The sequence below is a fragment of the Mus musculus genome, chromosome 6 (assembly GCF_000001635.26).
Source record: "Mus musculus strain C57BL/6J chromosome 6, GRCm38.p6 C57BL/6J".
Lineage (NCBI taxonomy): Eukaryota > Metazoa > Chordata > Mammalia > Rodentia > Muridae > Mus > Mus musculus.
Window position 1 is genome coordinate 143,049,003 of NC_000072.6, and position 15,257 is coordinate 143,064,259.

Sequence of the window (15,257 nt, forward strand, 5' to 3'; positions counted from 1 at the left end):
TTCCAAAAGACCTGAGTTCAGTTCCCAGCTCCCACATGGCAGCTCACAACTGTTTATAACTCCAGCTCCTGGGGATCCAGCCTCACAGCCATAGAAGGATGCAAATCACCAATGCACATAAAATAAATCAATCTTAATTTTAAAAAAGAGAAAAATATATCTGCCTAAAATAACAGGGTCAAAACTGATATAAAAGGAGCAAACTATGTTGGTAGGAAAACATTACGTCATATGTAATCTAAAAGTAAAATTTCATAGTGTCACATTCTTTAAGTGAGTTCAATGGATCTACAAATATAAACTGTACTCAAAAGTTGTGTGTGGCAATAGAGGGCTTAGTAACAAGAAGGCCTTATCCCAGAGGCTACAAGGAAGACAACAGACAAGGGGCCGTGGCAGAAGGATGACTGGGGGTGGGAAACCCTTGCAAAGAGCACAGCTCTGGGCACACAGGAGAGATGGTTCAGGTGAAAGGTAGAAGGAATGAACCCTTTTGAAGGCTCTCCCTAACTTAGCTATTAGGAGGAATATTGTTAGCAAAAGAAGTAGTTCCATCCCGACTTATAAATGTAGTAAGTATAGTGACTTTGTGGCTGGGCCTGCTTGCTTTCTTCCTCCCTTCTTCCCTCCCTCCCTCCCTCCCTCCCTTCTTCTTCTCCTTTTCTTTTTAATACAGGGTCTATGTAGCTCTTGGCTGGCCAGGAATTCACTATGTTGCTAGGCTGGCCTGAACTCAGAGAAAGCTCTGCCCACCAAGTGCTGGGATTAAGGATGGCTGAAGACAAACATTCCAGATATTTGGCAATTCATTTATAGAACACCAAGCACTCCATCTGAATGTCCCACTGGAATGAGTCCCCAGACTCAACGACTGAAGTGCTACAAGCAAGGACTAGTAAGTGGGCATGCTGACTATCCCGTAGCACAGCCTGTACAAATCATCCAGTTCACAGCTAGCCTGCGGCTCTCAAGGGGGCGGAGGTATCCTGAACTTGGTCTGATTTGCCCAACCCCCGTCTTGGCTTCCCTCTGTGCCTCTCTCCTTGGATCTGTATCGTATTGCTCCAGCTCACACAATCAGCCAAACCAGTGTCAAGTCAAGAAATCCAAGTGGTCATTTACCAGATGCTGGTTGACTCGCTGTAGCCCACTACAGCATGGCAGCCTAAGGCTTTAGCATGTGACTTTATCTCTTGTCTGATTTCTGCCCACCATGCATCTCGAGTTTCTGGTTCATCTGAAAAATAAAGTTTAAGTCAGTTGACTACTTGACAGCATGTTACACATTAGCAGGAAATATCTGCAGGAAGCTTGCCTCTGGGAGCTGAAGTGCTGCCCCACACTGTACACTTCCTGCTTTATTAGAATGCTGACTTCATACAAGAATCAGGGTTCAGTACTGAAACTGTATTGCTAGGACAGACCACTCTGCTATACTAGCGCTACCATGTCAAGGGAAGTGCACACATTTAGCATAATGGCTTATGTTTTAGTCGCTATAACCTAAAACGGAAACCTCAACTTCCCAGATTCCTACCTTGTTTATTTGTTTGACTAATCTTGGGGACAGGATTTCCTCGAGCTGAGTCTATGTGGCTAAGGATGACTGTGACCTGATCCTTCTGCCTTCAGTTCTGAATGCTAGTTTACTGAAGTGAGATGTCGTCGCACCGTGCTCAGATTCGAAACAGAGAGGACAAACTATGTTTCATCTCAAAGACTGAATACATTATGTATCCGATCCATAAATTGAATTTAAATACTGATTTTGTATTCTGTCACCTATCTTTATAATTACTACATTCTGAGTTCTTCCCAAGGTAAGGATCCATCAATATTTATTATGACATTAGAACCTTTGTCATACTTTAATAAATATATAAGTTCCAGGGCATAGTAACAGGGTATAAAAGGACTAGCCATAGTAACAGGGTATAAAAGGACTAGCCATAGTAACAGGGTATAAAAGGACTAGCCACAGTAACAGGGTATAAAAGGACTAGCCACAGTAACAGGGTATAAAAGGACTAGCCATAGTAACAGGGTATAAAAGGACTAGCCATAGTAACAGGGTATAAAAGGACTAGCCATAGTAACAGGGTATAAAAGGACTAGCCATAGTAACAGGGTATAAAAGAACTAGCCACAGTAACAGGGTATAAAAGGACTAGCCAATCTAAAAAGAAGGAAAAATGGGAGAGGCAGAAAAAGAAAAAATACATTTAAAGGGTTAACACAAATAATTTGGTTAATATAGAAGGGCAAATTTCAAACACAAAATTATAAACTCTATACATGGCCTATAACTTCAAAGGGTGGCTTATGGGCATGGTACCCATGCCTGAAGTCCTGGGTATGTGAAAAACTGGCCCATGAGTTTTTAATCAGAGCCTGGTCATCAACTTGGAACTTGGAACTTGGGTTCCTGTCTCACTGTAACAAAGACTGTTTAGGGGCTAGAGCTGAGCTAAATGGCACGGCCACACGTAGAGGCACTGGGTTCATCCCAGTGTTTGGCAATAACAGTGCTCAGGACTGCAGACCTGTTGGGGTCATGAGCATCCTTGTAAGGGGGCAGCATGAATGAAGGAGTGGCCACACACCTCTCAATCACCTGCACTGAGCGAGTGAACAGCACTCCAAGGGAGACTAACTCTTCATGGGCAAAGGTGTTAGAAGCAAGACTGGTCTGTTACTTGCTTCTTTTGTGCTCAGTGTGGGTTTGGGAGGACTCTGAATGCTGCATATTTTCCACACAAAAGGTACTAGCACACAAAGCAAAGCAATTATCACTTTCTATTGTTACACAGCAGTTATATCCGACTCTCAGCATCGTTTTTCAAAACAAATGAAGTAGAAGTATACTCACTAGGGAAGCAGTGAGGAGAGACAGTAAAGAAAGGTTAGGAAGCCTGCTAGAGCTCACACTGCTGTGATGGGCGTCTCCTCAGCGAGGAGGAGACGCCAAGGGGAAAGGAGCAGGGTAAATGCCAGCCAGCCTGGAGTCGGAGAAAGAGCTACCCTAGAACAGCTTCCTGCCAAGGAAAAGAAAGACCCACAGACTGATAGGAACCGAGGAAAGGTGAAAGCACAGGATAAAGTAAAGAAGAAAGAACAGAGAAGGCTACATCCCATACTATGAGCATGCGAGTGGCCATTTGCACCTACAGCGCGCCCCAAGCTTGTTCGTATATTCCTGGCTGAAATTCCTAATTAAGAGCACAGACATACTTCAGAGCCCATAGTCACTTTTGCTAATAAGACAGATGTGCCTTTTTTGTTATTTTCTTTGTTTGAGAGAGGGTTTTGCCCAACTGGCCTCAAGCTCACTGTGTAGATCAGGCTGCTGGAACTTGCAGCCTCCCCAGTGCTAACATTACAAGTGTGAGCCACCATGCCTGGCTGGACGTGCATGCTTATATGCCAGTTTAAACATCCAGGTAAATACTATTGCTTATGTAGTAACCTGGTCTATTAAATTACAGTTCTACAAAACTAAGTATCACAAACAGAAATAACTTTCAGTCTAGACAGAAACTGTTGTACTGGACACTGTTTCAAATAAGTCTAACTTTTCTTAAAGTCATTAATGACTTTGCTATTTACTTTTTGAACTATTTCCTAAAGCAATCATTGTGTGCCATGTTGAAAGTTTTCTCACAGTAGGCTCACCTTACCTGTACCACAAGTAGCATGTGGTAGATTCCCTGTTTTTAACAATGGGTTTTATCGGCAGCAATCCACAACACCATTTTAAAAAATAATGAAGAAATGGAGGGAGCTACTTATTTTAAGCTTGAAATGTATTGATTTAGAAATGCCGAGCATACTCAAATGGAGAAATGTCATTCCCTTGAGGTATGTGTAACCACATAGAATACAGTTACTCCACATCAGACTTACCTTGATATAACATAAAACAACAGAGAGTTAAACCAAAGCCATGAAAGAATATGTGGCTGATTAAACCTTAGCGAGAGCGAGAGCGAGCTGACTGAGAGCAGCATTCATACCCCTCAGGCAAGCTCACAAGCAGCCTTCATTCTGACACAGCCACACAAGTGCATGAGATGCCAGTAATACTTAGCAAGGTACTGACGAGTGTAAGAAGCTAGTTACATGACATGGGCACCGAGGAAGCAGATGACACATGTCCACACTCTGGAAATGTTAAATTTGGTTTTGGCTAAAGCAAAAGCTAAGGAACAAAAGGTTTGCAAAGCAGATTTGGCAGACAGGAACTAGGAACAGTGATGTTTTGGCGCATGCTCGGATCAGGTGACAGCACAGACTGAAAACTATGGCAGCTCACTGAAATGGTCACAGAAAAGGAATGGCCCTAGAGTCTAGGTGAGAGCAAGGCAAGCGTACAGGAGGAACACTCCATCACTAGTCACTCCGGCAACCATGGCCACTAGACTGTAAGCAGGAGCAAGGGATCAAAGTTATTTAACTACAGAAAAATTCAGACTAATCAGTTTATTTAGTATTAAGAAAGATTCTATTTCTTTTCAAAGCTCCACTACAACATGCCAAAGATGGGCCACAGGCTCAAAGAGTACTTATAATTAGCATGATCTTATTATCAATAAAAAACAGCAATATCACACTATTTAATCTCTAGGATAGAACCTTTTAAAGTTTAAAAATTGCTAACTACATTTTAAAAGGAAACACATTACTGAACCTATTTAGTTTATTTAAGGTACCAAAGCATAAATTTGAAGGTCTATCATACATTTACAAAAAGTAAAACAGAGGTTAGCTGAAAAATGTATAGAATTACCCATGTAATACATGGGTACTATTAATCATTTTTGGAAAATACAGCTGAGATGTGTGCTCATTTAACAAGCACTCCAAAGGTGGTAAGAAAATGATTTCCACATTAAGTACTGTGTTCTGATCATCTATACAATTATTTCTAATTAAAAAAAAATTTTAGAAAAAATTGAATTTTAATTATTCTACAAATTATATTTCACGCTATTTTAAAGCTTTTTTTCCCTATGGGTCAAACTTTTTATAGGTTACAGATCTCTGAACTTCTTTCTCCTTTCCGTAGTTAACACGCTGGGCTCTGCATTCAGCACAGCGCTGGTGCTTAGCAATGTCCCCACTGTGGCTGTCACGAGACTCCACTTTTCTATTGCGGCTGCTGGTTTAGAGCATGGTCACAGCTTGATATCTTGCCATCTTTTTGCTTCAGAAGTGTGGGTGAAACTACTACAGATTTTTAAATGCCAACGTATATCTCAGGAAGTAAGACACGATCATCGCAACACAAAATGCCTTTATTAGACTCTACCCTTCGGTGATTTGAGACAATTGCATATTTGTAACTAAGACACACCCGCCTACCCAAAGTGTTCAGAATCAGTTCTGTTTTTGTTTACCCAACATAATTATTCTGTTTTTTGCTTGAATGGGGTTCAGCATGCAACTCAAACTCACCCCAAACTCACAATCCTCCTGCCTCAGCTTCGAATGAGTCATGATTATGAGTACGAGCCATCAAATCCAGCTCAAGCTAACTTAGAAATGGACAGGAGGAGAGAAAGATATTGGGCTGGGTCACGCTAACCTTTTGGATCTGCTAATCTACCTGCGGAGGACACAGAAGTTGCATTCCGCAACTCTGGAGAGCGACTCCCCTGGAGTAACAGAAATTGAAGAGTTCAGGTTCCAGAGTCCACAGCCTCCACTGAGCAGGGATGAGAGCAGACTGAGAAAAAGTCCTCACGTGGAGGACATCAAAGCCTGGATGACAGGATGGCAGCTGGCTTACAAGTTATTCTGCATCTAACGGAATGTTGCTCTTCTTCCAGACATATAATCCACTCTGTAACTCCACTTTCCTTATCCAGACGCCACACATGCTGCTGCTAGGACTAGCCTCATCACTTCCTGAAAACTTTCTGAAAAGAATCCAAAGCTGTCTACATCCACGTTAATTCTCACCTGAGCATCAGTATCCCCCAGAAAAGAACCGCTGAGACCCTTGGCAGAAGTCACATTCCCGGGAGCCTGCCTTCTGTGACTGACTGACAGAGTGTGAACAGGATGCCCACCCGGCTTCACAGTGCTCCTGGTGCCGGGACAGTGCTCAACTCACATGAGTGTGCCAAAGCCGTCACTGACAGATAAGAGTGTTTTAGGGTTGTTACAACAAAATAAACAAAAGAGAATGAATAAAGTCAGATGTTATCTCCTGACACATCAGCTAGCTCACATTTTCTTTTCTTGGTTTTGATTTTACACTGGGTCTCTCTACATAACCCTGGCTGTCCTGACCTTACTCTGTAGACCAGGCCTGCCTCTGCCTCCCCAGTGCTGGAATTAAAGGCATGTGACCACTGCCCAGTTCTTCACATTTTCTTACAATTAAATATTTTGTAAAGTAATAATTTTATTTGTCAAGGTTTTAACTGAGTTTTTGCTCCCAAAATGAGCTTTCTAAAAAGCATAATAGTGATTAACAAAACCCAACATTTTCTAACTTCAAACCACTAAAGGTTGCCTTATAACTCAAGTCTATTTATTATGATTTAAGAAGAAAAAGTATATGCCATAAAATTCAAGATTCATCTAAAATATTCTTAACACTTCAAAAATTCTCAAAACCAAAAACCAACAATCTAACTAATTTGGTTTTCCTTATTCTGGACATGACATTAAATCAAAAATCACCTGCCCCCTTGCTTGAAAGTTGACAGGCAGCTGACAGGCCTGCCACATTCACCAGCAAACCCATGTCCATCATCCACGGTTAAGTGTAAGTCCCAAAGCCAGGTCATGTAGGCTTTGATTGTGGTTTGGTTATGTTTTCCTGACACCTTAAGGAAACCACTGTTTTGTTTTGTTCACCCACACAATAGGATTGGAGTCTCCCTCTAAGATCTGAGACTCGAATGACCCGCTACTGGAAAGCATCCAGATACGTTCAAGCCTCTTCAGCTCATCTCCAGCTCTGCAGAGAGGCAGTGTCTGCCAGGAAGACCCAAGGCATGTTGTCACGATCTCATCACAGCCCTGGGTGTCACACAAAGAACAGTAACACTTCAGGCTCCTTTACAGATGCTTATGTCCTCCTGATTTTCTCAAATTTTGTTCTCAGAACAGAAAAATGAGAAAACAGAAAGTCACATCACAATCAATTCTCAGATTCCTGGGACGGATTCGCTCCTTCCTAGTGCATAAAACGTCCCATCACTGTGGTCAACATGGGACCAGATGGCTAGAACAAAAGCAATGGGCAGGAGGACTCAGTCACGGAACACTTTGTGGTCTATAAAGTAGCTATCCAACTAACAGAGAAGCACTGCCTCAGACTGACTCACAAATGCTAGAGGTTTGGGACACAATAGAATATGCATTCATACAGCATTAAGTATCTTACTGAAAGATTAGAAACCTATGAAAATCTGATATGCACAGCCTTCAAAAATTAGCTTAAGAATCAGAACAGACACCAACATGGTTGGTTAATCATGCCTGCTTCCACACTGTATACAACACAGTAAAACATTTAATACTTTTTTACGGAAGTCTAGCACCTAACAAGTGTTTCTCATTCTGAATTCTGTGTGTGTGTGTGTGTGTGTGTGTGTGTGTGTGTGTGTGTGTGTTCCTGGATAACTATTATCAAACTAAGGCCACAATTACTCACAGTGTCACAGAACTCAAGAAATGAAGTATGTGCTAAACATAATATTAATCACTATTTTTCTTACTAATAAGGGTCAAATCTTTGTTTGCCTAGGTTCTTTTTTTTTTTTTTTTTTAACGTTTGTGTTTAGGTGTTTGCCTGTATTTCTGGCTACCATGTGCATGCAGTACCTGTGAAGGCTAGAAGGCAGCACTGGATCCCCTGGAGTTGGAATTAGCGACAGCTATGAGCTGCCATGCGGTTGCGGGAATTGAGCCTGGGGCCTGTGAAAGAGCAGTCAGTGCTCATAACCACTGACCCATTCTCCAGCTCGAAGCATGGTCAATTCTTGACATTTTGATATTATGGGACAGCAATGGCAGGATACCTCCAAATTCAGAGGATATGTAAAAATTATTTGAATATATTCACCAAACATATCACATTTTCTTCAGAATTTTCGAGTCCTTTTTCTAACCTCGGATTGCACTCAACCTTATTTCAGTCGCAGGATGACACTATGAGTACTCGCCATCCTCATCCTGTAACCATCCTGTATGTCTGGCTGCCCTGTGTATGTCTAGCCGTCCTGTATGTCTGGCTGCCCTGTGTATGTCTAGCCGTCCTGTATGTCTGGCTGCCCTGTGTATGTCTAGCCGTCCTGTATGTCTGGCTGCCCTGTGTATGTCTAGCCGTCCTGTATGTCTGGCTGCCCTGTGTATGTCTAGCCGTCCTGTATGTCTGGCTGCCCTGTGTATGTCTAGCCGTCCTGTATGTCTGGCTGCCCTGTGTATGTCTAGCCGTCCTGTATGTCTGGCTGCCCTGTGTATGTCTAGCCGTCCTGTATGTCTGGCTGCCCTGTGTATGTCTAGCCGTCCTGTATGTCTGGCTGCCCTGTGTATGTCTAGCCGTCCTGTATGTCTGGCTGCCCTGTGTATGTCTAGCCGTCCTGTATGTCTGGCTGCCCTGTGTATGTCTAGCCGTCCTGTATGTCTGGCTGCCCTGTGTATGTCTAGCCGTCCTGTATGTCTGGCTGTCCTGTGTATGTCTAGCCATCCTGTACCGTATCTGGCTCACTGCTCACCCAGCCGTCTGCCATCAGAGTCTCACTCCTCCTCAGCACATGGCTCCCTACCCACGTCTCTTCTGCACACTTCCCATCTGATATTACTTTCAGTGATGGCAAGATATACTGCTTCCTCAACCATGTCTCTCCTGGCCAAACTGCTGCCCTGCTTGCCTGGGACAGTGTTCTTGTGTCTGGGAATTTAACTTCTGCACTTTCCTTTTATAAAACATTTCTGTCACCTGGCCAACTACCACACTCTACAAGTGGCTGATCTACAAGATTTTACTTCCTTAAGTTGTTAGTGACCAATCATTTTTATGCACAACCTATTTTTCTAATTGCACCAAGCTAACCATGTATTGGAATACAGTCTCACTTTATAAAACAAATCTAATAGGGTACGTTTCATTTTTCACCAAAAAGAAAAAAGGCAGTACCTCGAACACAGCCCTTTTCACTTTAACAAATGTCAGCACAGTGGTAAGACCCTGTCTTGAATACAAAGGCAATTCCCCTAAAGAGTCTGGAACTGAGACCACTTTGCATTTGTACTGACAAAGCCACATCAGGAACACGACTCCCTTCAGAGTCGGTCAAGGGCCACCAGAGCTCACAACTCTGACCGATGCTTACACACACTGTAAGATTCCTGAAAATGCTGAGCCCTTTGGTGCTTTTGTTTGGCTATAAGATATGCTGAGACAAGGGACTAAAAAAAATCCTTTAAATATCCACTTTAGTGTTTAATTAAAATAGAAGTTTTAATTCCAAAAATAATTTTAGATATGTATATTAGTAGAAATATGCTTTTCAAAAGAAGCTAACTGGCCTTACTAAAACACATCATCAGCTGTAAAGTTTTGGTTTGTTTCATGTTAATGGATACAGACTATATTCAAATTACTTATAAAGAAAAACTGGAAATCTCATGTGGAAAGAGGAAAGCTTATAGATAGTTAATTGTCCTGAAGAAAACTGTCCTGCTATGAAATTTTGGAACATTTCTAGCATTATATATGAGAATGCTAGGAGTCTCATTTCCTGGTCATTTAAAAGACAATAAATACTATTAAGGCTTACCGAGCAGTTTAAGCGTGCTTTAAGGTTTATCAGGCTGGTTGTTTAATGTATTTAACAAATGCTGCTTAATGATAAAGCTAATGCCTGTATCACTTACCAGATATGAAAACACTGGCCAAATGCATAAATAGAATTTAATTATATTCTGAAAGTTAGTCACATAAGCAAAGTCATTCATAATTTATGGTATGGTTTTGATTCATTTAGCACATGCATTTCCATGCAAATTACAAGCTGTGACATAACTATCACAGAATGATCTAGTTAATCTATAATGTCTCTAAAACCTCACTGAGCTGCCATAATTTCTGTCAGCATATGTAATACTGAATGACCATTAAAATACCTGAATTGAAACTATTCCAGTCTAGCAGTTTGTAAGATCTTGTGTTACCCATAATTCCGACAAAGGCTGAGTTCAAAACAGCAAATTAGTTGATCAGTTTTAGGTGCAGAATAGTAGGAATCAAACAAACAAACAAAAGAAAACTACAGACAAGAACACAATTGACACCAGCACTTGACAGGAACTGGAAGACAGAGACAGCAGAGTTAATAAGGAATAGAGACAGGCAGGACGAGCAGCTACAGTCCTCGCATTAACTCCTCTGGCTACTTGGTCATCGTACGCTTGAACCCACTCCTGTCTCTCCCTGTTCATGCTTCTGTTGTCCTGGGATTTAGCAAAGAAAGAAGTGCTAAGAACTCTGAAATAATCACCAGTAGTTAGAACTAGTGGCAATGGTTTGAAAATAAGAATGTCTCCTTTTTCTGCTGAAAACAAAATTAAAATGTTTCATATTCACTAGTCAAAAGATAGCTGCTGGGAAACACAGCCTATGTATTCTGACCATCATCAAGTCTCTCTCAGCACAGTAGCAGTGCTGACTCCCAGTGCTCAGAGGTTGTCCAGGTGCTCCTAGGGATAATATCCAGCTTTGTTCACCAGGAAAATTACTCAAGGGACTTGGAGAAGCTGTTAAGCATTTTAGTGCCTAATTTATACACAAAAGAATCCAAAAAGCACTTATTTAAATCAAAATAAGACATTAGAGCCACAGAATATACACTTGGTAAGTATTTGACTGAAAATAAAGCAAACTAAAAATGCAACTCCACAGCATTTCAAAGTATTTACATATAAACTACTGTACACTCGCCCTGGGGATGATACAGTAACAGTAACTGAAAAGTAACTGTCCTTGCTATGCAGGACAGACAGCTCCTCTGAAAGGGTGAGCTGCTGGTTACAGCACACAACCCATTCTGGAACACCCTCTCTCTGGGCTCTGTGTGCTGCTGGTTACAGCACACAACCCACTCTGTGAGCACCCTCTCTCTGGGCTCTGTGTGCTGCTGGTTACAGCACACAACTCATTCTCTGAGCACCCTCTCTCTGGGCTCTTAGGTTGTTGTATGGCTGGAATGAACTGGTAAGTAGAAGAAACTCTCAAGGAGAAGAGTTTGTAAAAATTAAGAACCTTTTTAGATATTTATCCCCATTTAAAGCTAATTTAAACAATGTTTATTTGTCTGCCCAGGCTCTAAAGTTTATCTGTTTGGAAGTACCAAAAGGAAAGAGGACATCCCTTAAATACATTTCTAGAACTACTTTGTACAGTGTCCTATCAGCAGGCGCCCTCAGAACCTGAGTCACTCATCCATAGAAGGCACAGGGCTCAGGCTTCGCTGATCAGTCTCTCCTCACCCACCTCCTACATGAACTGAATGAGCTACCCAGCAGCAGTCAAACTGCCCTGTAAGTGCTACAGTGTACAAATACGATGAGGAAAATGAGAGCTTAAACTAACCATAAAAATAAAGGAATGGGGAAAATAAACCAAATCAAAACAAAATACTGGAGCTGAAGTTATATATTTGCTCACTCTAGAGCTAAACAAACATGACTAGCATGGACTTTCTCAAGTCTCATTAGCAGTCAGAAGAACTCCATTCTGATTCTCAAGTCAAATCGAGTCACAGAGCACCGATTAAACTTAAATGTGAAAATGAGTAATCCTGTTATACTTAAAAGCACTGCCGGCAACGTTTTCCATGCAATATTCCAGAGCAACCTTTTCCTCTTTTCCTACATGTCACAAAGAAGCTGTTGGAAGTGATGAATTAAATAAAGTCTTCCAAAATATGCAGAAGTATAAATGTCAATATCGCTTCAGGTTCATGGTGTTTCAGCAAGCATCACGAGAGATGACTCCAAAGGGAGCTACCACTATTGAGCATGCTTGCTATAGACTGAAAAACTCACCCAAGAATTTCTTTCATTTGTCTTCAAATGTATTTGCTTGCATGCATTTTATGTACTGGTGTTAGCCTGCATGTATTTTTTGGAGATATTGGAGATATTGGAGATACAGACAGTGGTGAGCTGCCATGTGGTTGCTGGGATCTGAACCCAGGCCCTCTGGAAGAGCAGTCAGTGCTCTTAATCACTAAGCCATCTCTTCAGCCCCTGCATCTAAGTATTTGTAATCCAAGCCCCAAAAACTGCCAGGACTCAGCTGCCTACCTTCTATGTCACTCTGTGCTTTAAAGACACACGCTAGCTCTCCCTCTTTTGGTCATATGAGCAAGCAAAAAACATTAATGGCCTAATGCAATGTCCATGATTTTATACACAGCAAAATCCCTCATCTCCCTAAACAAATATAACAGCTAACTCAAACATTAATTAATGATCCCCTCAAAAGAACAGCTCAGTCAAAATAAATCAAAATGCGCTCATTTGTTGTACATTAAAAATTAACTAAAGTGTACGTTAGTTTACCTTTAATTGTGATTACTGAAAATATCTCAGAGTAACTTATCTCAGTTTATAATCTATTTTTATCTCTCTTTTCCAGTTAAATTTGCTTTCAATATCAATAAAATAAATCAACTTTTACAATCACACCTTAAATAAAGGCAGTAAAATAAAACTTTTTAAAGAACATACCAGGGTTGTGGATCCGATCTAAAAGCTTCACAGAGCGTGCACTGACAACGCCACCGACGTGCACAAGAAGTCCAGGGGGGAAGGCCGTCAGGGTGAGGAACGGGAACTCCTGGTGAAGACAAGGACAGCACAGAGATGGCCAGGTGCACAGTAGAAGGCTCTGCACATGCAGATCCCAGCATAGGAAATGCATGGCCTGGAATACACACGCTAGACCTGCAGTTTCATTCAAATTTCTCAGACATTCACAGATCCGAATCTGTTTCCGTACATGCTCAGTGGAATTCAAAATCCAGCTGCCTTATCCGTTCTGACTGAGGGACATATTGAAGAGTTCCCAGCTGAGATATTTAGAACACACTCCTCTCTTCTCGAATTCCTATTCAACACCATTTCCCAGTAAGGTACACAATTGGACAACCTAGCAACCCATTTGCATTTCTCAGTATAGTTGCCTCTCACACATACAGGCAATACAGGTTATTGGTAAATATTCCCAAGGCCAGCATGTAACAAGAGACCTAAAGAAATGGAGCACAGGCCATGGAGTGAAAAGATAGGCAGTGTGTCGGGGTAAGAACGAGAAAGGGAAACATCTAGGTGAAGTGTGAGCCAATGACTGTGTGGAGAGAGGCAGCATATCTGTGCGTGAAGCAGAAGAGAGACGTGCGTGGTCAGAGTGAGGGACGCAGCGTGAACCTGCAGGTTCTTCCAAGCTGTGGCCCCTTCTGCCATGGAATGACACGAAGAACCCAAAAGAAAACTTAAGATAGGAACTCACCGGAAACACGGGGGTGGGGGGGTGTCTATAGAAGGAGTGACTGCTAGCTGACCTGCCTGGCTGTGAGATATAAATGTAACTCTCCTAACCGGAAGTCACTCACCAACAGCCCCAGCTACTTTCACCATAAGGAGAGCTCTCCGAGGACGGCAAGTGCTATGGCTCATGTACTGCAACCCAAGGCGTCTCCACAGGGGATGCTCACACGGGGGTAAGGTAGTTACACATACTAAAATGCTTGTCATTTTAAGAATTTGTCATTATTGCATTTTCTAGGCTACAGCAGATTAGATGAAACAAATAAAGGGAAAGAGCTATTGCTAAAAGCAGGCACATAAAAAAGCAGCAAGACCACTGGCTGGCTGCTTAAAGCAGGGATACAAACACAGCTGAAGCACAGTTGTAAGGCAGATCAATTTGCAGTCACCAGCACAGAGGAGAGCCCTGCATCCTCAGGAAGCATGAAGTTAAAGTTCACATGGCGTGTGCATATGCGTGTATACATTAAACCCGGGCAGAACTCAGAAGTGACCTTTACCTTAATGAAGGCAAGAACAGGTAAACTGTTTAACAAGAGTCAAAAGCCTGTCCGCAGAAACTGTTTCTACGTGACCGAGACTGAAACACGGATGGAAATCAACAGCAGCACGGCAGCCAGAGGCGACCTACAGCACTACTGTGCTGCTGCTTCTGAACACAGGGAAACTGCACGGAAGAGTGGCACACACGTAAAACCATGACAGCCACACAGTAGGTCTTACATAAGTATACACAAAACCTGTAGTTCTCAACACCTTTGCTGCTGATCCTATGAAGATCTTCTAGTAACATATGTCCAATGCATGAACATGTCCAAGATTTAAACTGTTTAAAAGCACGTTAGAGACCAGCAAGAGGGCCTTGCAGGTGAAGGTGCCTGCTGCCAAGCCTGACAACCTGAATTCCACTCACCTGCACAGTGGAAGAAGAGCCACTCCTTTGAGTCATCCTCTGGTCTCCATACGCACACCTAAAAATCCCTACGTGTTCTCATCTATCTGACATCCCTAGCCTCAAAGCCTCAGATAATATTATGTGAATATACAACAAAGAGTAACCTCAAAAACAAAGAAAGAATAAAGACCATAGGTGTGAGCGGAGGGGTGGAGATAATAGGAAGTGAGAAATGGAAAAACCAGCGAACTGACTCCAACTGTAGAAGAACGAAGATCAGAACACATGGAGAAGGAAAGAGGAAAATCACACCAAGGCTACCAGGGCTGGCTGACAGACCTACACGGAGTCATAGTCTATACCTAAAGTTAAAAGTAATACAGATAAGTGTATATATGTACACACACACACAGTTTAAAGATGTTAAAGCATTTGGCCTCACAGTGCTCCCCTACGAGAAGCATAGACTAACAAAACCCCCAGTACCAGACATGAAAAACCTCTGCATGGTTGGTCAGGGCAGGCCAAGTGACTACAAAAGCAATGTAAACTATTGATGTAGACCTTGGTTGTCTCTCAATGAAGGCCTCTATTACTGAGGACCCCACGCACTTACAGCCCCACACTTGGATGATTTGAGCTGCAATCTGAAAGCCTCTTTTTTTCCTGCAATCTAATCTCCACAGTGCCAGAAAACATTATGCAAGCTGCAAAGAGGGATGAAATTAAACAGTCTTATCTAGCTGTGACACCTATGACCTATAACAATGAACAGCACGCAAGATATCCTAAA

General features: G+C 42.1%; 1 protein-coding gene across 25 annotated transcripts in view; it reads right to left on the reverse strand.

The window, feature by feature from the left end:
• C2cd5 (C2 calcium-dependent domain containing 5) overlaps positions 1-15,257 on the reverse strand; it is an 89,236-nt gene that overhangs the window by 38,083 nt on the left and 35,896 nt on the right. For 14 of the 25 annotated variants that reach the window (XR_001785180.2, XR_001785182.2, NM_001362118.1 and 11 more), the window contains 3 exons: positions 12,751-12,859; positions 10,144-10,209; positions 1,123-1,237 (listed from right to left, as the gene is read on the reverse strand). Coding sequence is in view for 22 of the 25 variants with exons in the window: in NM_001362118.1 (NP_001349047.1) it covers positions 1,123-1,237; positions 10,144-10,209; positions 12,751-12,859 (290 nt within the window). In the remaining 3 variants the exon portion in view is untranslated. The remainder of the gene's footprint in view (positions 1-1,122; positions 1,238-10,143; positions 10,210-12,750; positions 12,860-15,257) is intronic. The other 11 variants (NM_001286578.1, NM_029897.2, NM_029081.3 and 8 more) reach the window with 2 other exon arrangements.